This window comes from Erinaceus europaeus, chromosome 15, assembly GCF_950295315.1.
Source record: "Erinaceus europaeus chromosome 15, mEriEur2.1, whole genome shotgun sequence".
Classification (NCBI taxonomy): domain Eukaryota; kingdom Metazoa; phylum Chordata; class Mammalia; order Eulipotyphla; family Erinaceidae; genus Erinaceus; species Erinaceus europaeus.
The window spans coordinates 27,977,688-27,997,500 of record NC_080176.1 but is presented as its reverse complement, the minus strand read 5'-3'; the positions used below and the strand labels follow the sequence as shown (position 1 = coordinate 27,997,500).

At 51.2% G+C, this 19,813-nt stretch overlaps 1 protein-coding gene across 2 annotated transcripts in view; it reads right to left on the bottom strand.

Annotated features, from left to right (window-relative positions):
* Positions 1–266: 266 nt before the first annotated feature.
* The window catches only part of HIP1 (huntingtin interacting protein 1), a 130,913-nt gene continuing 111,366 nt past the window's right edge, over positions 267–19,813 (bottom strand). For both annotated transcript variants that reach the window (XM_060173471.1, XM_007517953.3), the window contains 13 exons: positions 16,141–16,227; positions 15,913–16,020; positions 15,225–15,361; positions 14,381–14,491; positions 13,682–13,740; positions 11,201–11,294; positions 10,626–10,726; positions 9,779–9,884; positions 7,876–7,999; positions 6,985–7,046; positions 5,192–5,300; positions 4,771–4,853; positions 267–3,165 (listed from right to left, as the gene is read on the bottom strand). In XM_060173471.1, the coding sequence (XP_060029454.1) occupies positions 4,801–4,853; positions 5,192–5,300; positions 6,985–7,046; positions 7,876–7,999; positions 9,779–9,884; positions 10,626–10,726; positions 11,201–11,294; positions 13,682–13,740; positions 14,381–14,491; positions 15,225–15,361; positions 15,913–16,020; positions 16,141–16,227 (1,151 nt within the window). In that variant the 3' untranslated portion in view covers positions 267–3,165; positions 4,771–4,800. The remainder of the gene's footprint in view (positions 3,166–4,770; positions 4,854–5,191; positions 5,301–6,984; positions 7,047–7,875; positions 8,000–9,778; positions 9,885–10,625; positions 10,727–11,200; positions 11,295–13,681; positions 13,741–14,380; positions 14,492–15,224; positions 15,362–15,912; positions 16,021–16,140; positions 16,228–19,813) is intronic.

The window sequence follows — 19,813 nt, the reverse complement described above, 5'->3', positions numbered from 1 at the left end:
AGGGCTCAAACTGGGATCCTTACGCCGATCCTTGCGCTTTGCGCCTTGTGCACTTAACCTGCTGCGCTACTGCCCGACTCCCCCTTCTTTAAGTTTTAACTGGAGCATCAAGCAGCTCTGGCTAGTGGGTGGTACCTACAATCAAACCTGGGGAACTTCTCATATGCAAGTCCTGTGTACCACTGCTGCACTGTCTCCCTGGTGGGCAACCCCAGACCCCCAAACAATGCAAGCTGTCCAGTCACCACAACCACAACTCTCCACAGCCCGGTTGAAATATTTATTTGAAAAAATCGAAAACACAGATGCAGTGTATTGTACAAAGGAAGGTATTTATAACATAAGAAAAGTCTCCATGGAAGGAAAGGAAAGACAGTGGCCACCCGCCCTGGGAAGGTAGGCACACAGTGAGAAATGGAATTCATCACAACTATTCTAACGGGGAGCCGGGGGACAGGTTCAACTAGAGAAAGAAAACCAGCCCAGCTCCCTCCCTGCCCAGCTCCTTGGGACAGAGTCTGTCCTAAGTTTCAGCCCACGTGTGTCTCCCCCACCCAAGATTGATCAGAATCCCCTCGGTTTGCCCTGTGAGTAGTAATCAGCTTAATTTCGGGCCTTCAAACCTGAGGTAGTTGAGGGTGGCCTGAAAGACACTTCTGGCAATTTCCTACTCTCGGAATTGGACGCGCCGTGTACCCGACTATTTGCACAGGAGACCATGTGGCTGGCCTGGGTGTGTGGAAGATGAGGCTTGGAGCAGCAGATGTGGCCTGGTGGCCGTGTGGGTGGCTGGCAGGCCTGTGGCGGGGACTCTGGTGACGGCAGTGCGGTCTCTGTGGGGAGCGTGACTGAGACAGGCCAGAGCCAGTGTGGTGGGGACGCCAATGGCGGGACTGATGGCTTCCGTCAGTGGGGAGGATTGCAGAGACTCGGTGAGGCATCGCTAAGTATGGAGACACTGCCTAGTTGTTACAGGCCAAAGCACATCCTTTCTCTAGTGGAGTCAGCACCGTGGACAGAACTAACCAGCCTGTGCTGCTGTCTTTTCATTGATGGCTGTTCCCTCTTGCTTGACCACGAGGACGGTCACTCAGCCTGGGACCACAATCGCAGGCTGTGAGGCTCCTTCTGAGCACTGCAAGATTCGACTCCCATTTGAAGCGAGATGCTCCATGCCAAGGACAGCACCCCTGTGGGGGCAGTCTGACATTGGCTGGAGAATGGACCTGCTCCTCTCTGAGCGCTGCTGGGAACAGTCACACTACACCTGGGCTTGCCTGGGCTTGTTTAACGGTTTCATTGCTTCGACTCCGCCCACAAAGGTTTTTAGAATGACTGGGGCTTTTGATTTACTTATTTAAGCAATGCCTTGCACACGGATTTCACCACCCCTTCATTCAGAATCATGACTGTACGTGTGTGTGTATAACAGCAGATGGAGAGACACTATAGCACTGGAACTTCCCCCGTTCCCTTGGCATCTCCCAAGTGGTGCCAGGATTCAAATGTGGGCCAATCCCCTCCCCCTACTCCAGCTCTGGGGTTTCTGTTTTTAGAGAGCATGTCATTCAGAGGAGCCTAACGTGATCCAATATACTGAACCCATCGCCCCCTACTGGTAGTTGGAAGCAGAACTCTTGTCCGTGACTTTGGAACTGAGATGGACCACCTTCAAGGATGCGGAGTACAGGGAGGACACATAAATTGGCATGAGCCATGCCAGGGGCGCCATGCCAGCTCTTCTGAGCCTGGGGTGAAGGCTCTGAGCTGGACTGTTCAGTGTCATATGGTCCAGTCTGGAGACCGCACATCTGAGTCCAGTGTGAGCTTCTGGGAGGGGCTTGGGCTGGGTTTGGTTTTGGAGTGCCCTACTGAGGAGCCATGCAGAGACGTCTGGGAGCGGGGTTTGATTCACAGTGATCAGGGTCCTACGATCTGTCAGGGAGTCCAGGCTTGCAGACCTGCCTTGGGAGGACAGGGCCCCCAGAGTGCCCATGGGGGCTCTACCACCCACCAACCGCTACAGACAAGGAAGGAAGACACTGTTTACCCAAGATCGGAAGGCCACTTAAATGCTGGGGTCCATGTGGAGGAGGGGGGGCTGGCCTGTCCCTGTATCTCTGCTCTCATTCCGACGTGCTGAGGAATCTGCTAGGTTTCGGACCCACACTGGTGATGGGTGGGGACAGCCTTCTGGCTTGCCTCCACCTCTCCAAGCCGGCGGGACCAGAGCAGCCACTCGGAGCCCGGCCAGCATCACATGCAAAGTCCTGCTTGTCCCGTCTTTCTGCAGACGGTCACTGCTAACCGGAAGTCAGTAATAAATACGAAAGGTGCCAACTCAACCACACAGGTTTTCTCCCGCCCACCGGAAGGCAGATGCGCCTGACCTCCTGGGCCTGTCATTTTGGTAGAACGTGGAACTATCTCCTGCAGATTCCAGAGGCAGTCATTTGGAGCAGGGGACCGGGAACCCTTCACTGGCTCCATCTTGAGGCCCCATCAGGGAGCAAGTACAGGATCAGACTTTCCAGCCAGGTGGTGAGGAGTTCCTCAGAAAGATGCCCGCAGCTGTGTACAAACTCTCCGCTCCTTCTCTGCAGGCCCACCCCCCTCACCGGCTTGGGAAGGTGGGAGGGGCCAGCACTGGGCTCTGGCTTCAGGAAGGAAAGGCACTCGCTCTGCTTCTGCCTTTTGAGGCGCTTGGGGTGCAGTAGCTGCCCCCACCCCCGGCAAGTGGCCACAGCTGCCCAGTAGGGCACAGCGTGGGGGGGCCGGCGCTCAAAGCACCAGGGAGAAGCCCTAAGCAGCACCATGGCTGTTACCTGCTGGGATTGGGGGCTGGAGGTTGCTCCCCGGATGGCACAGCCCCCCCCCCCCCGGGTGGGGGGGGAGTTCCCTCTGGGAGAATTGGCTCTGTGAGTGGAGCATGAAGAAGAAAACCAAAAACCCAGCTAGTCACCGTAAGAAGCAGCGGGAATCTGATGAACTGCCAAGAGGGGAGAGGGGTGACCTTGACCTTCTCAGCCAGGGAGGAGCCTGTTCTTTGGCCTCCAAGCGAGTGAGCAAGCGCTGAGCCAGTACAGAGGCCGGGTGCGTCAGGGGTTCCAATCCGCTGACCCTCCTTGTGTTCGCGAGTTTGTGCAAATGGTGAAACGGAAAAGACTGTGAGGGAGACAGAAAAGAAAAAGCGTGAGTGGTCCCGGAGGTGGCGCAGTGGATAAAGTATCGGACTCACAAGCATGAGGTCCTGAGTTCAATCCCCGGCAGCACATGTACCAGAGTGATGTCTGGTTCTTTCTCTTCCCTCCTATGTTTCTCATAAATAAATAAATAAAATCTTAAAAAAAAAAAAAAAAAGCGTGAGCCCTTCCCTGGCAGCCAAAGCAGGCAGGACTGGGGGTGGTGGTGGTCCTGGAGCCCCTCCACTTTGGACCCTGGCCAACCTGGGGAATAGTGCACACAGCAGGGGGCCCTAGTCCCTGGGTTCAAAAAAATGTGGGAGCACCTTGGACAGCACCTGGGTAGCTCCATGGATGGGTGGTGGAGCAATATCATGGTGTCTCTTTTCATTTCTCTCTCTCTTTTTAAAAAATGTTTTATTGTTAGAGACAGAGAGAAATTAAGAAGGTAGGGTGAGGTAGATTAGGAAAGAGACAGAGACATCTGCAGGCCTGCTTCATCATTCATAAAGCTTCCTCCCTTCAGGTGGAGACCAGGGGCTTGAACCCAGGTTCTTGTGCACTGTGATGTGTGCACCACCACCTGGCCGGCCCCTTTCCTTTCTTTTCTCTCTTTCTTTCTGTTTCTCTTTCTCTTTTTCTGTTTTTTTGCTATTGTCTTTCTTCCTTCCTTTCTCTCTCTCTCTCTCTCTTTCTGCCTCCAGGTGTTGGGGCTCGGTGCTTGCACTATGAATCCACTGCTCCAGGAGGCTATCTTTCCCATTTTGTTGCCCTTGTTGTTGTTACTGTTATTGTTGTCACTGCTCGTTGTTGGATAGGACAGAAAGAAGTTGAGAGAGGAGGGGAAGACAGCGAGGGGGAGAGACAGATAGACACCTGCAGACCTGCTTCACCTCTTGTGAAATGACTCCCTTGCAGGCGGGGAGCTGGGGGCTTGAACTGGCATTCTCAAGCAAGTCCTTGCGCTTCGTGCCATGTGTGCTTAACCCACTGTGCTACCTACAGCCCCCTTTTCTTTTTCATTCTTTTAAAGATTTTATTTATTAATGAGAAAGGAGGAGAGAGAGAGAAGGAACGAGACATCACTCTGGTACATGTGCTGCCAAGGATTGAACTCAGGACTTCATGTCCAATGTTTTGTCCACCGCATCACCTCCCAGACCACTGTTATTATTATTTTTTTTTTTCTTTTAACCAGAGCACTGCTCAGCTCTGGCTTATGGTGGTGCTGGAGATTGAACCTGGGACTTCAGAGCCTTAGGCAGGAAATCCATTTTAATAGTCATTTTACTATCTCCCCAGCCCTCTCCTCTCTTTCTCTCTCCCTTTAAAAACAAACAAACAAACAATTAGACCTGGGAGGCCACTCAGCAGTATCATGCATGTGCAAAGCGTTGGGACCAGCCCCAATGCCATATTAAAAAAAAAAAAAACAGCAACAAACAGCAGCAATTGAAGATTTAAGCAGAGGGTGTCACTGTGGAGGGTGTCTCTGGAAAGGACATCAGATTCTCAGCTCTGGGCAAGGGAAGTGGTGCAGTGTTTGCCCCCGAACCCAAGCACTGGACCCGCAGCCAGTGGGACTTACACTCTGGTGGAAGTGGGTGGCGGTGTGGCGCTATTCCTTTTCACTGACTGCTTCCTGCAGAGCTGGTGGAGGTGCTTCTGTTCCTGAAAGACAAGAGGGATGGATGGCTTGTATCACTTCACGCACACACGCGTCCTTTTCACCACCAAATGCTGCTGCCATGTTGGACTCTCAAATATGTGCTCCATCAAGACTGTGAGGCAAGGGTCCAGGCCACCAAAAGTGGTCAGCTGATAGGTCTTGGGAGAGGATCGCAATAGCTCCCAGTTTGCTATGATTCGGACCAGTTCTGGGTTTGCCCAGAAGGGAGAGCCAGCTGTGAGAGCACAGCAGAACAGAAGAAGAGGAGAAAGTCGGCCACTGGATGGGAAGGCGCCATCTTGAGTGCCCGCGCCTCACTTCCAGCCCCAGAGAGACTCACCTTCTTCCCAGCCCTCTGCGACCCCCGCAAGCTCGTAGTGCTTTTTGCGCAGCTCTCCCAGCTTCTGGCGCTCCTTCTGCAGCTCATTTTCTAGCTCCAGCACCCTCACCTGTGGGGAAGCGGGTGGCGATTAGCCTTTGAGGTCGACTTGAGAACAGTCTCCTGCCGAGTCCGTAACTTAGCCTTCCCTCCACGTTCGGGTTCCCAAAGCTTGTCAGGTCCCGATGTCAATCCTCACCTCTGTTCTGATTTCTCCACATTCTCATCATCCATGTATCCCCGTGGTTCTTCACGTTTTCTCACTGTGACCCTCAGTGGCAAAGCTCTGCAAACTCTCTGCCTGAACCAGGGCTAGGAATTACCCTGTGCTCCTCTGATGAACCACGGTGCAAAGGCAACTCTGGTGTTTAGCCTGTCCATACGTTGTGTTCCTCTCACTACAACCCTCCTCCTTCAATCTCAGCACCCCAGAAGTACAAGGACCCGTGCAAGAATACAGGTTCGAGCCCTCGGCTCCCCACCTGCAGAGGCGTCGCTTTACAAGCGGTGAAGCAGGTCTGCAGGTGCCTATCTTCTGCTCCCCCTGCCTCCTCCTCCCCCTCTAAATTTCTCTCTGTCCTATTCAATAAAATGGGGAAAAAAATAGCCACCAGGAACCATTGCTAGTGCTGGCACCGAGCCCCAGTGATAACCCTGGAGGCAAAAAAAAAAAAAAGTTTAAAACAGTTGGTAGTGTGCTTGGAGATCCTTGATAACAGTCTTAAGTGGACAAGTGTTAATGAACTTAACTCACCTTTGCTCTGCCCCTACTCCTCCCAGCACTGTTTGCTTTCCTTATAAAGATTTATGTATTGAACAGTGTGATAGAGCACTTCACATGAAAGAGAGAGAGAGAATCCAGAGTATCACTGTGGTATGCGTTGCTCCAGGGATTCAGTCCAAAACTGCAAGCATGTAAGTCCTGTGTTCTCTCAACTGACCAATCTCCTCAGGCTGCACTACATTCATTCATTCATTCATTCTTTTCTTTTTTTTCTCCTTTTTTTGCCTTCAGGGTTATCGTTGGGACTTGGTGACTGTACTATGAATCCACTGCCCTGGAGGCTATTTTTTCCCTTTTGTTGTCCTTGTCATTTATCATTGTTGTTATTGCTGTCATTGTTGTTGGATAGGACAGAGAGAAATGGAGAGAGATGGGGGAAGACAGAGAAGGGGAGAGAAAGATAGACACCTGTAGACTTGCTTCACTGCCTGTGAAGTGACTCCCCTGCAGGTGGGGAGCCGGGGGCTCGAACCAGGATCCTTAGGCCGGTCCCTGCGCTTTGCGCCACCTGCGCTTAACCTTCTGAGCTACTGCCCAGCACCCCCTTATTCTTTCTTACCAGAGCACTGCTCAGCTCTGGCTTATGGTGCTGTGAACCTGGGACTTTGGAGCCTGAGACAGGAGAGTCTCTTTGCAGAACCATTATATATCTCCCACATTCCTGAGCTAATCTGTGTTCACTTTTCCAAGTCTCTTTCTCTCACTGGCTTTTCTCCATGGGATTAATGTTGCATGTGTGTTATGTCCTAGATCAGGAAATTTTGTTTTTCCTGTCAAGTGCCATTTGTATATTTATAAGATCATTCACAGGTTCTACAACAATTATCGACTTAAAAAGTGAGCATTACTGACTGCTGATTTCCACCTGTGGTTACCTCGGCAGAATCAGATGAGAATATATGGCCCTCGGGCCAGATGTTCCCAGCCCCGTTGAACATGATAGAGACTAGACTCAGAAACTGGTGCCTACCTGGGAATCCATCTCCTGGCGTTTGATCTGGGTCAGTGTCATGCTTGAGAAGTCCATGTTGTCTGCAAGGATGGGAAAAGAGGGTTGGGTAGACAGCATAATGGTTCTGCAGAAGACTTTCATGCCGGGGCCAGGTGGTGGTGCACATGGTTAAGTGCTCACACGACACTGCGCAAGGACCCGGGCTCAAGCCCCTGGTCCCCACCTGTAGGGGGAAAGCTTCACAAGTGGTGAAGCTGGGCTGCAGGTATCTTCCCTGTCTCTCTCCCTCTCTGTCTCCCCCCCTCACCTCTCAATTTCTCTCTGTCCCTATCCAATAAGGTTCAATCTCCACCACTACCGTCAACCAGAGTGAACAGTGCTCTGGTCTGCCTCTGATTAAAAAAAATAAAAAATAAAAATAAAAAAAAAGGTAAGGAAAAGAGCAGATACCATTATTGATGACTCTTCCTGGGGGGCGGCAGATATTAGCACTTACACATGCAGGCAAGCATCAAGGGACAGAGTGGTAGGATGACTCAGGGACAGGAGATGCAGAGTCAGACGCCCCACTGCCACTGCAGGACAAGCCTGCCCATATGCAACGCTTTCCCTGACTCCAAACAGCCAGCTCAACAGAAAACCCACCAATAGTCCCGCAGCTATAGTGACTTGCCACATATTGCTTAAAGAGGGGACACAGGCTAAGACATGGACCGGGCGCCTTCTCATTGCTGTGCAAATGTCACTGTGACCACACAAACGTGGATGGTGGATGTGTGTGATACACCCAGGTGGTGTAGACACACAGGACAGAGTCACAGTCTCTTCAAGGGAGAAGGCGGACAGGCAGACAGATGCTGGGTGTGGGAAGTGGGTGCCGTGGCCAGCATGGGGCTGTGGGAAGGCTACCTGTCTCCTCGATCTGGGATTTGCTGGCAGTGGTGGAGGCCACCACGGTGGCGGTGGCTTGGTTTACGCCCCGTGAGGCCTGCTGCAGCTGGGCGAGGTTGGAGCTGTCCTTGTCAGCTTTCACCTGGGGGACAAACAGATTCAGAGTCATGTGTGTGAGGGGGTACAGGAACCACAGCCCTGAAGCTTCCTTCCATGCATCGGGGGCTGGGCTTGAACCTGGACCGTGCACATGGCAAAGTAGCATACTGTCCAGTTGAGCTATTTCTTTTTTTTTTTAATTTTTTTAAAAAATATTTATTTTATTTATTCCCTTTTGTTGCCCTTGTTGTTTTATTGTTGTAGTTATTATTGTTGTTGTCATTGTTGGATAGGACAGAGAGAAATGGAGAGAGGAGGGGAAGACAGAGAGGAGGAGAGAAAGATAGACACCTGCAGACCTGCTTCACCGCCTGTGAAGCGACTCCCCTGCAGGTGGGGAGCCGGGGTTCGAACCGGGATCCTTATGCCGGTCCTTGTGCTTTGCGCCACCTGCGCTTAACCCGCTGCGCTACAGCCCGACTCCCCCAGTTGAGCTATTTCACTGGCCTCCCATAAATAAAATTTCCTTGGGAGTCGGTCGGTAGCGCAACGCGTTAAGTGCAAGTGGCGAGAAGCGCAAGGACCGGCGTAAGGATCCTGGTTTAAGCCCCCGGCTCCCCACCTGCAGAGGAGTCACTTCACAAGCGGTGAAGCAGGTCTGCAGGTGTCTATCTTTCTCTCCTCCTCTCTGTCTTCCCCTCCTCTCTCCATTTCTCTCTGTCCTATCGCAACACCGACGACATCAATAACAACAATAATAACTACAACAACAATAAAAAACAAGGGCAACAAAAGGGAAAATAAATAAATATAAAAAAATTAAAAAAATATTGACAGTATTAAAATTTTTTTAAAGATTTAAAAAAACATATTTATTCCCTTTTGTTGCCCTTGTTTTTTTATTGTTGTAGTTATTATTGTTGTTACTGATGTCATCGTTGTTGGATAGGACAGAGAAATGGAGAGAGGAGGGGAAGACAGAGAGGAGAGGACAGACACCTGCAGACCTGCTTCACCGCCTGTGAAGTGACTCCCCTGCAGGTGGGGAGCTGGAGGCTCGAACTGGGATCCTTACTCCAGTGCTTGAGCTTTGTGCCACCTGTGCTTAACCTACTGGGCTACCATCCAACTACCCTCAACATTTTTTTTAAAGATTTAAAAAAAAATTTATTCCCTTTTGTTTCCCTTGTTTTATCATTGTAGTTATTATTGTTATTGATGTTGTTGGATAGGACAGAGAGAAATGAAGAGAGGAGGGAAGACAGAGGGGGAGAGAAAGACAGACACCTGCAGACCTACTTCACTGCCTGTGAAGTGACTCCCCTGCAGGTGGAGAACTGGGGGCTCGAACCAGGATCCTTACGCCTGTCCTTGTGCTTCATGCCACGTGCGCTTAACTGGCTGCGTTACTGCCTGACACCCATATCAATTTTTTTTCAAGTAGAAGTATTGTTCAGGGCAATGGTGCAAATCTGGCGATGCCTGAGAAGCAGGTGGGGGCTGTGGGTCCTTGAAACTGAGCTGACAGTGCTGCCATCCTCTTTCTGGTTTGGATGAGAATCAGGTGTGGTTCTCAGAGTTAATGGGCTAGGACCCTCAGACAGATGGTGACAACAGCAAGCAGAGCCAGAAGGGGTGAGCACAGACGGTGGGCTGCGTACAGCCCTGAGCTGACAGACCCCAGGCAGCGGTGACCCAGCCTGCACGGACTCTGGAGGAAGCCCCCCCTCCTGGGGACTTGGGGTCAGTCACCTCCATGTCCAGTCTGGGCTGACCCAGCTGGACTTTGGGGGGAGGTACTGGGGGCACTTGCAGGTCCTACCTTGGAGGCAGCCACCAGCTGGGCTGTGCTAGCTGCGATTTCGTGGGAACATACCATCAGCTCTTCGAACTTGCCTTTGCCCTGGACCACCAGATCGGCTGCGTCCCTGAGAGGAAGGACGTGGTGCACTGAGTCTGTCGCACGCAGCTGCCGCTCTTCCTGGGCACATCTCCAGATACCCTGCTCTCCCCCTTCTCTCCTGGCCCCATCACCCGGGGACAACAGCCTGGTGGTCCTGGCCCAGGGCACTCAGCTCTCTCTTCTTCGTCTTTATTTATTTATTTTTGAAATTCAAGGTCAGAGAGATAGCTTACCAGGCAGGGCACACGATTTGCCATATGAATGACCTGCGTGGGAGCCCAGACTCCACATGGTTAGTGCAATGGCACTGGGGGAATCTCCAGTTCTGTGTTCTCTGTCTCTCTAGCATTAAAGTCACATATATGAAATGTTACACACACACACACACACTTTTATACGATACTACGGATCAATTCCGTCTTGAGCACATGTGATACCACTGAGTAGCCTCCCTCTTATTCTTTTTTCTGTATGTGTTTGTGCATGTGTGAAGGGACAGAGACAATGACAGAGAGAGAGGGTGCACAGACATTGCAGCACCATTCAACCATCCCTGGCAGCGCTGTCCACAGTGCTCCCATGTGGTCCCAGGACTTGAACACAAGGCCTGACGCACAGCAAGGTGTGTTCTCTGAGGGGTGAGCTCTCTCCTGGTCCTCTGAGTCCTGTTACCTCCTCACCCCAGTTCATTTCTCGGGGGCAGACACTCCCTGGCCCTGGCTCTTCTTAGCATGGTGTCAGGTGCCTGGGGACTGATGGTACTTACACCATGACAGTGGCTCCCCAGCCCACAGCTTTGGAGGCAGAGATGAGTCCTTCCGTCCAGCGAGAGTTCTTGGCATAAAACTCTTTGGGGGATGCCGTGCCCTGGGGAAGGGAGGAAAGACAATGACAGTGGCCCGTCACCGCGGCTTATGCTGCCAGCCACTGTCACTCCCACTAGCTCAGAGCCAACCAACAGGGAGAAAATTCAGTCCCGTTAGCAGGCCACCAGACTCAGACCCCAAGAGGAGAAAATACGGCTCCCCGGGCTGTGTGGCAACAGCCCAAGCTTATCTGACTCCAAAGCCTGTAGCCTTTCCACCACGTCCCAAAACAATCTGGAATACTACATGGGGTACCGATCTAGCATGTCATATTCTATCACATATAGTAACAGTGTATATGGATCACACACCCACCCTGTGGATAGACTGTGTGTCATATGCGTATTACGTCATAATATGGTGCCCATGAGATGGCAAGGACGACACCAACAGAGGGATCGTGGTACGGTTCATGGAAGCTGGGCGAGCCCCACTGGCACCTAACTGACATGCCCTTGCCTCTTTGCATGCCTACCCGGCCGCTCTCCACGATCTCTTTCTGGAGCTCCTTGGACGCCGAAATCAGGACCTGAATGGCTTGCATGAGGCCAGTGCAGGAGCCCAGGATCCTGCCGACGTCAAACAGAAATGAAAAAGGTCAGGGGCACAAAGCAGAGACGGGGACAACTGAGGAGGTGTCGCTTCCTCCTGTCGGCGACAGCACACTGGGCTGAACGACAGATGGAAGGGGGTATGTTGAGGTACAACCGGTTAAGCACACATGTCACCACGCACAGGGATCTGGGTCTGAGCCCCTCCCTCACCCCACTTGTAGGGAAACGTTTCATGAGCAGTGAAGCAGGTCTGCAGGTGTCTTTCTCCATCCCTCTCTATCTCCCTTCTCTCCCCTCTCAATTTCTCTGTCCCATCAAATGAAAATAGAAAGGCAAAAAAAAAAAAAAGAAAAAGAAAAAGAAAAAATGGCCACTGGATTTATAGTGCAGGCACTGAGCCCCAGCAATACCCTGGTGGAAAAAAAAAGGATTTTTTTTTGTTTTTTTAGTCATCAAGGTTATTGCTGGGGTTCAGTGCCAGCACTATGAATCTACCACTCCTGGTGGGCAGTTTTTCCTTTTCTTTTTTAAAAATTTCCATTTATTTTTTAATTATCTCTATTTATTGGATAGAGACAGCCAGAAATTGAGAGGGAAGGAGGAGACAGTGAGGGAGAGACAGAGAGACACCTGCAGGCCTACTTCACCACTCACAGAGCTTTCCCCCTGCAGGTGGGGACCAGGGCCTTAAGCATTCTAACATGTGCCCTCAACCAGGTGCACCACTGCCCAACCTCCTCTTTTTTCTTTTTCCTTCTTTCTATTATACTTGGTAGGACAGAGCAATTAAGAGGGGAGGGGACATAAAGAAGGAGACAGAAAGATAAGACACCTGCAGACCTGCTTCACCACTTGTGAAGCATCCCGGCCCCTGAAAAGGAATCTTTTTTGAAAAAAAATTGTTACTTGGGCTGGGCAGTGGAGGGCACATGTTACAGAGTTCAAGGGCCTGGGTTCAAGACCCTGGTCTCCACCTACCTACGGGGGGGAAGCTTCACAAGTGGTGAAGCAGGGCTACAGGGGTCTCTCTTTCTCCCTCCCTGTCTCCTCCTTCCATTTCAGTTTCTTTCTCTCTATTCATTAAATAAGTTTTTAAAAAGTATTACTATTCTTCTCCTTCTTCTTAACAGAGCACTGCTTGCTTAGTTCTGCCTTATAGTGCTGCCTGGGATTGAACCTGGGACTTTTGATGTCTTAGGCATGGAAGACTCTTTGCACAATCATTATGTCACACCCCCTTTCAGTCTTAATTATCTATTTACTCAAGTTTAGATACAGGCAGTGAGTGAAAGAGACCACAGCACCAATGTTTCTTTCAAAGTGGTGGAAGTTGAGCTCACACCTGGGTCGCACACATAACAAAGCAGCGCGCTGTCCAAGTGAGCTGTCTCACCAGGCCTGCTTTGGGTTATAACAGGGGCTCTGTGCCTGCATGATTCCTCTGCTCCTAGCAGATTTTAAAAAATATATTTTATTTATTTATGAGAAAGATAGAAGGAGAGAGAAAGAACCAGACATCACTCTGGCACATGTGCTGCCGGGGACTGAACTCGGGACCTCATGCTTGAGAGTCCAAAGCTTTACCACTGCACCACCTCCCGGACCACTTTTTTTCTTTTCTTCTTCTTTTTTTTTTTTTTTTTTAAGATAAAGGGTCAAAGAGAGAAGGAATCTCTCCTATCGTATAAACCTTGTAAGGTATGCACTCTAATGGACGCACTATCTCCCAGTCCCCTAGGGGAAAGGGATCTTCACTGTGGCTCTTCTTAGGAAACAGTTCAGTGAGGACCCAGGAGGGGGTCTGCAGGTAGAGCACATGCTCCCTGGCGCCACATGGGAGCATCATGGACAGCAGCACCAAGGGAGGCTCCTTGGATGGTGGAGCCGTGCTCTGCCATCTGCTCTTCTTCCTCTTTAAAAGTTTCAAGACTAGAAAGTGGGCCAGGGAGGTGGGTCAGTAGTACTGACCTTCTGCAAGGCCCTGGGTTCATTCTCAGGCACTGCATTAATAAATAACAACAACAACAACAATGTGGTCCAGGAGGTGGGACAGTGGATAAAGCACTGGACTCTCAAGCATGAGGTCCTAAGTTCAATGACCGGCAGCACATGTACCAGAGTGATGTCCGGTTCTTTCTCTCTCCTCCTATCTTCTTCATGAGTAAATAAATAAAATCTTTTTAAAAAAAAATATGATGTCCATAGTCCCTAAAAAAAAAAAAAATTCAGTGTTGATACTTGGGGACACCCAAGAATTTTGATTCCTGTCATCAAAGCCTGTGTGGACGATCACGATCACGGGGCCCAGCCCTTTCCCACTGCTGACAGTGCCTGGCCAGGAGGAGCCTGGCAGGCAGGACGGGTCTCCACAGCCTTGGCGCCCCTGAGCCACCCAAACTCACCGTTCATTCACCTCTAGTTTGACTCCCGTGTCTCCGGCTCGGGACTTGCTGAGCATCTCCTGTTAAAGAGAATGGGAGTAAGGAGTCCCCACTATGTCACAGGCACTGAGGACCCACACGCTACGAGAGAGACGCCCCAGACCAGAAGGGCCCTTCCATGTCCTTGTAGAGGTCGGAAGAAGAATCCAGAGTGCTGAGCCAAGTGAACTGCCCCAGAACTGCCCCAGCCAGTTGGCACTGCAGTGGGTGTCTGACACCCTGGCACCACGCTCATGTGCTCTGGACTCAGAGCTAGGTGCTAAGCCAAAGGAGGCAGGGGAGGGCATCTTTGGGGGCTCAGGGGGGATGATGGTGGAGGGGAACCTGATGCTTTCACCAGAAGAGCAATGTGTGACCATCTTCGGATGCCCCCTGAGATAACTGCTCATGTAGTTCTATGCACAGACTGGCACAGAGCTCAGTATGCCGAGCTCCCTGCTCCCTCCACCACAGGCCTCAGCCAGGGCGCTGAGACTTATGGGGGCGTTAGGCGGTCGGTCTGGAACTTGACTGTGAGTGGAGGACCCTAACCCCCAGAGGAGGCGTCCCCGCCTTCCCCCAGGCATCCTCTGTCCCTGAGACCATGGAAGGATGGGGTTCTAGCTATTTCTCCAGGGGGCCCTGCGGCTCTTCTGGGGAGCCCCGCAAAGGCATGTGTACCTCTATCCTGGCCGTCGCAGCTTCGATGGCCGCAGAGGTGGCGGCCATCTCCTTGTCCACCAGGTCGCCCAGCTCCTCCTGTTTGAAGTCCAGGCCTTGGGGCAGCAGCTCCTGTCAACAGCATCATCGAGGCCTGAGGAGGCGGCCTCACCTGCTCGGCTTGCTGATGTCCTCACGTGATGAGAGATGACAATAGGACCCCACCCACACATAAAGCACGCCATGGAGGGGCACCCTCCACCCCAGGCCTGGTCTGGAACTCTGTCTGATGCTCCGGAACAACAGGCTCTGCTCCCCCACTCAGAGGCAAGGCCATTTAGGGGTCAAACTCAGTTTTTTGTTTGTTTTATGCAGCATTCAGGAAGGATGAGGACCCGGGTTCAAGCCCCTGGTCCCCACCAGCAGAGGGAAAGCTTCACAAGTGGTGAAGCAAAGCTGCAGGTCCCTCTCTCTCCCTTTTCTCAATTTCTCTCCATTTCTCTCTCCCTCCTTTTCTTCTCAATTTCTCTGTCTCCAGCCAATAAAATAAAAAGGAAAGACATGGGCAGGGGTACATAACATAATGGTTATGCAAAGAGACTCTCATGCCTGAGGCTCTGAGGTCCCAGGTTCAATCCCTGTCACCACCATAAAACAAAGCTGAATGGTGCTTTGATCTCTCTCTCTCTCATCAGGAAATCCAATCTCACTGGAAAGCCACTTTCCAGCTGTGAGTCCTCCCGCTCCTGGAATCAAGCCGTAAGTTCAGGCTCACAACACCACCGCTCCCTCCAGCACTCATACCCACAAGCAACAGTACGGGACTTAGTCCGCCCCCCCCCCCCGCCCCCCGTGCTGGTGATACCTCGCTGATAGCAATGATCTTTCTGAGGCATCTCCTCAGGTCCGTGCTGTCACTATCTTTAAGGGCTCTTTCTTCTTCCAGGAATGCCAGGTAAGTGATGGTCGCCTGGGCATACTGCTCACAGACCTCAGTCAGTGCTGGAGATGTGGGTGGTGGGTTCATTCCTTCATTCACTCATCCATCTAGCCTTCCATCTTTTCAGTTTTCCTTCTGTCCATCTCTCCATCCATCCACCCTTCCATCTATTCATCCATCCATTCATCCTCTGTCTTTCTCCTTTTATTTTCCCATCTTTCCTTCTGTCCATCCATACATCCTCCATCCACCCACTATCCATCCAATCCATCCATCCATCTCTCCATCCACCATCCATCCTTCCATCTATCCATCCACCCTTTCATTTTCCCATCTTCCCTTCTATCCACCCATCCATCCTTCTATCCATCCATCCATCCATCCATCTCTCCATCCAACATTCATCCATCCTTCTGTCCACTCCATCTATCCATTCATCTATCCTTCCATCTTTCCGTCCATCCATCCATCCATCCATCCATCCATCCATCCATCCATCCATCCATCTATGTTTCCATCTTCCCATCTTCCTTCTGCCCACCCATCCACCCGCTTGACTAAGAGGTCCTTGCCCCTCTCCCCTTCATGGGCAGCCCTGGCTGCCAGCACTCACAGTCAGCTGGCTCTGGGGGGGCTCTGAGACAGGTGGTGCTCCCATGAATGATGGCATCACTGGTCAGGTGGGCGAGGAGGGCCACTGAGTGGAGCAGCCCACTGATATCTAGGGGTTGAAAGAGAGTTTCTCCGTAACCCCTCCACCCACCTCCCCTCTGTGAGTGCAGACACAGGAGCCCATCACTGTTTCCCAGCAGCACTTGGGACAGACCTTGGCCTTGCTCACCTGCCGGGTAAGTAAGATACTGGTCCCAGCTTTTTTCTAGTTGCTCAATGCAGCTGGAAACAGACTTGATCTTGGCAAGAAGGTGATCTGTGAGAGCGAAGATGGGGCGGTTAGAGCCAGAGCTGCCCCCCATTACATCCTCTGGTCCTGATGGTCGTGTCTGCCCAGGGAGGGTCCCAGCTGGGCAGGAGCTGTCCTGAGACCAGGCAGGGAGACCTGCTTGCCGACTCCTACTGTAGCTTTGGGGCCTCTCTAAGTCTCTTTGCCCAGACCTAGGGCAGCTGCACAGCCAGCCTGGACTTTCATTACTCAAGTCTAGACTCTGGAAGACCATGGAAAGCCTTTTCTTCTTCTTCTTTTTAAAGTGTTTCTTTTTTCTTTATTTATTTATGGGAGTCGGGTGGTAGCACAGCAGGTTAAGAGCACGTGGCGCAAAGTGCAAGGACTGGCCCAAGGATCCTGGTTCGAGCCCCTGGCTCCCCACCTGCAGGAGATTCGATTCACAGGCAGTGAAGGAGGTCTGCAGGTGTCTGTCTTTCTCTCCCCCTCTGTTTTCCCCTCCTCTCTCCATTTCTCTCTGTCCTATCCAACAACAATGACATCAATAACAACAACTACTACAACAATAAAATATCAAGGGCAACAAAAGGAAGTAAATAAATATTTAAAAAAGCAAAAAATTATTTATTTCCTTTTGATGCCCTTGTTATTTTATTGTTGTAGTTATTGTTGTTGTTATTGATGTCATTGTTGTTGGGTAGGACAGAGAGAAATGGAGAGAGGAGGGGAAGACAAGAGAGGGGAGAGAAAGATCAGACACCTGCAGACCTGCTTCACCATCTGTGAGGTGACTCCCCTGCAGGAGGGGAGCTGGGGGTTCAAATTGGGATCCTTGGAAAGCTGTTTCATGGTTTTAACGACACACAGTCCAAACATATTATGTGCAAGGTGCTAGGCAATGAGAGAGGCCAGCCACATGCATCTTTTATTACAGACTATTGTTATAATGATTCCATGTTGATAGCTGCTAATCTCTCTCTTATTTCTTTATTACCAGAGCACTACTCAACTCTGGCTTACAGTGCTACAGGGGATTGAGCTGGGACTTTGGAGTCTTAGGCATGAGCGTCTCTTTGCAGAACCATTATGCTATCTACCCCTGTCCTATACTTATTTATTTGGATAGAGACAGAAGTTGAGAGGGAAAGGAGAGATTGAGGTGGGAGAAAGAAAGACAACTTCACTGCTTGTGAAGCCACTCCTTGCAAGTGGGGACTGAGGGCTTGAACCTGGGCCCTTAAGGATGGTAATGTGTACACTCAACTGGGTGTTCCACAATACATCTGCTCAACCTCTCTCTCTCTCTCTCCTTTCATTAAAGCCCTGCTCAGCTCTGGTTGATGGTGCTGGGGATTGAACCTGGGACCTCAGAGTCTCTGGCATAGAAATCTTTTATAAAACCACTATACTGTCTCCCTGGTTCTAATCTCTTTTTAATAAAGAAGGTCACCAGGACCAGAGCACCTGCTTTGCCACACACGTGACCCAGGTTCGCCCCTGGCCCCTACCTCATTGAAGGAAGCTCCAGTGCTGGTGTCTTTCCCTCTCTCTCCATCTCTATCTGAGAAAGTCACACTGGAGCCGTGAAAACTGGTGATAACTGAAAAAAAAAGATTTTCTATCTTTATTTCATGAGAGAGAGATCAGAACATTGTTTAATTATGTACTGTGTCAGGAACTGAGTCTGGGCCCTCAGGCAGGCAAAGCGTGCACTCTATTTGCTGAGCCCCCTCTCTGGCCGCTATTGTTAACTCCTGACTGTGACCAAGTTAGGAATCAGAGTTCACTCCAGGCCTGTATGTGGCAGGGAAACAATGGTTGTATGTCTGTGGTTCAGGCACGCACGTCCCCTGAGGGGAAGGGCACCCCCTATGGGGAAGAGGAGGCTGTCTTTAGCCAGTCTGTTTGCCTGCTCTGCCCACGACTGGTCCAGAGACTCCTGTCACCAGTTCAGGTGTGGGTACTGGCTCCACTATTACTGCCTGTGACCCTAGGCTACCTGTGTCTGTACCCCCCACCCCTCACACACACAATTTGAAAGCAGAAGGGATAAGGGCACTCTGATGGGTTGGAGCAGCTGGGTCAGGGCTTGGGAGGGACTTTGGGTGGGGCCTGGCTTTTAGCAGATGTGCCATGGATGGTGGCTCTTCCTGTTAATACCTCTACCCCTGCCTCCATTTCTTCCTTGCCAATGGTTCATGTCTGGCTTCTTCCTTGGAAACCTAGCTCAAGACATCTCTCCTGGGAGCCTGCCCACAACGGCCTGCTTCCTGGCATTCCCTCGGGAAATCAGGAGCTTGGTGTGCTCCCTCATTGGCAACTGTCAGGCTTCTAGGTGCCAAGCTTCCCTGTGGAAGGAGATCTCAAGCGAACCCCTTCCTATTTGAGGAGAAAAAAAAAAATCCAACCATCAGCTTCCATCTGCCTTGTTGACCTCTTGTTCCTCTGCTAACATGGCAGGTCCCCGCTGCTGGAGAAATGGGTGTGAGGAGTGGCTGGGAGCTGACTCAGCGATGGAGTGTCTTGCTTGGCACAGCTGAGGCCCCAACACTGCATAGACTTCAGTCTCTCTGGTTGATCTGTGGAGCCAGGGCCGGGCATGTGTGCAATGTCACTGCTCCCTGACTTTCACATCATTCAGATAAAGAGAGAAGGGAGACAGAAGGAGAGACAGACATCATGGCCCCAGAACTTACCCTCATGCTGTGTGGTACCCAGGTGGTGCTGGGGATTGAACTTGAGACATCAGGTGTGCAAGTCCTGAGCTCTAGCTAGGGTGCCACCTTCCAGATTGCTGGCTGGCTTACTCACTTGTCTCTTTCTCCATTAATTAATCAATCAATCTTTTTTTAAAAATTTTTTTAGAGACAGAGGCGGGGTGGTGAAAGACACCACAGCACTGAAGCCTCTTCCAACGTGGCCTGGGGACCAAGCTCGAAGAACCCAGGTTATGCATGTGGCAAAGCAGTGCACACTACCCAAGTGAGCTATTTCACTAGCACAATAAATACATCTATAAAAAAAAAATAATAAAAAGAACAAACAGGATGAGACTGTCCCATCACTACAGCCACGTTCTCACAAGCCCCAGGGCCTGGCTACCAGCCCACCTGCAGTGCCAGGGCCTTCTCTGACCTGGCTGCTCTCCACTGCAGGCTCCAGGGTCCCTGGCACATGTGTGTGGATCCTGTGCACACTTGGGCCCTCATAGGCGGCTCTATTGTTTCTGCAGCTTTGCGTCTAGATTTGAAGCTCAGAACTAACGGTCTTTCAGCTCAGATATTTTCCTCTTTAGAGACACAGGTTGTCCCTGCCCTGTAGAATTGTTGCCAGGGGCCTGGAGATGGCTCAGAGGGTAGAGCACACACAGTGAGGCACTGGGTTTTATTAGTATCAGTGAGGCAGTGGGTTTCACTTCTAATATCATATGGCAGTACCATGGACAGCACCCAAGGACCTTATGGTGTCTATCCCCTCTCCATGCACAGCACCCAGGGAGCTCCATGGATGGTGGGTAGGGCTGTAGGGTCTCTCCTCTCTCAGCACCATGGACAACACCCAGGGAGCCCCATGGATGGTGGGGCAGGGCTGTGGGGTCTCTCCTCTCTCAGCA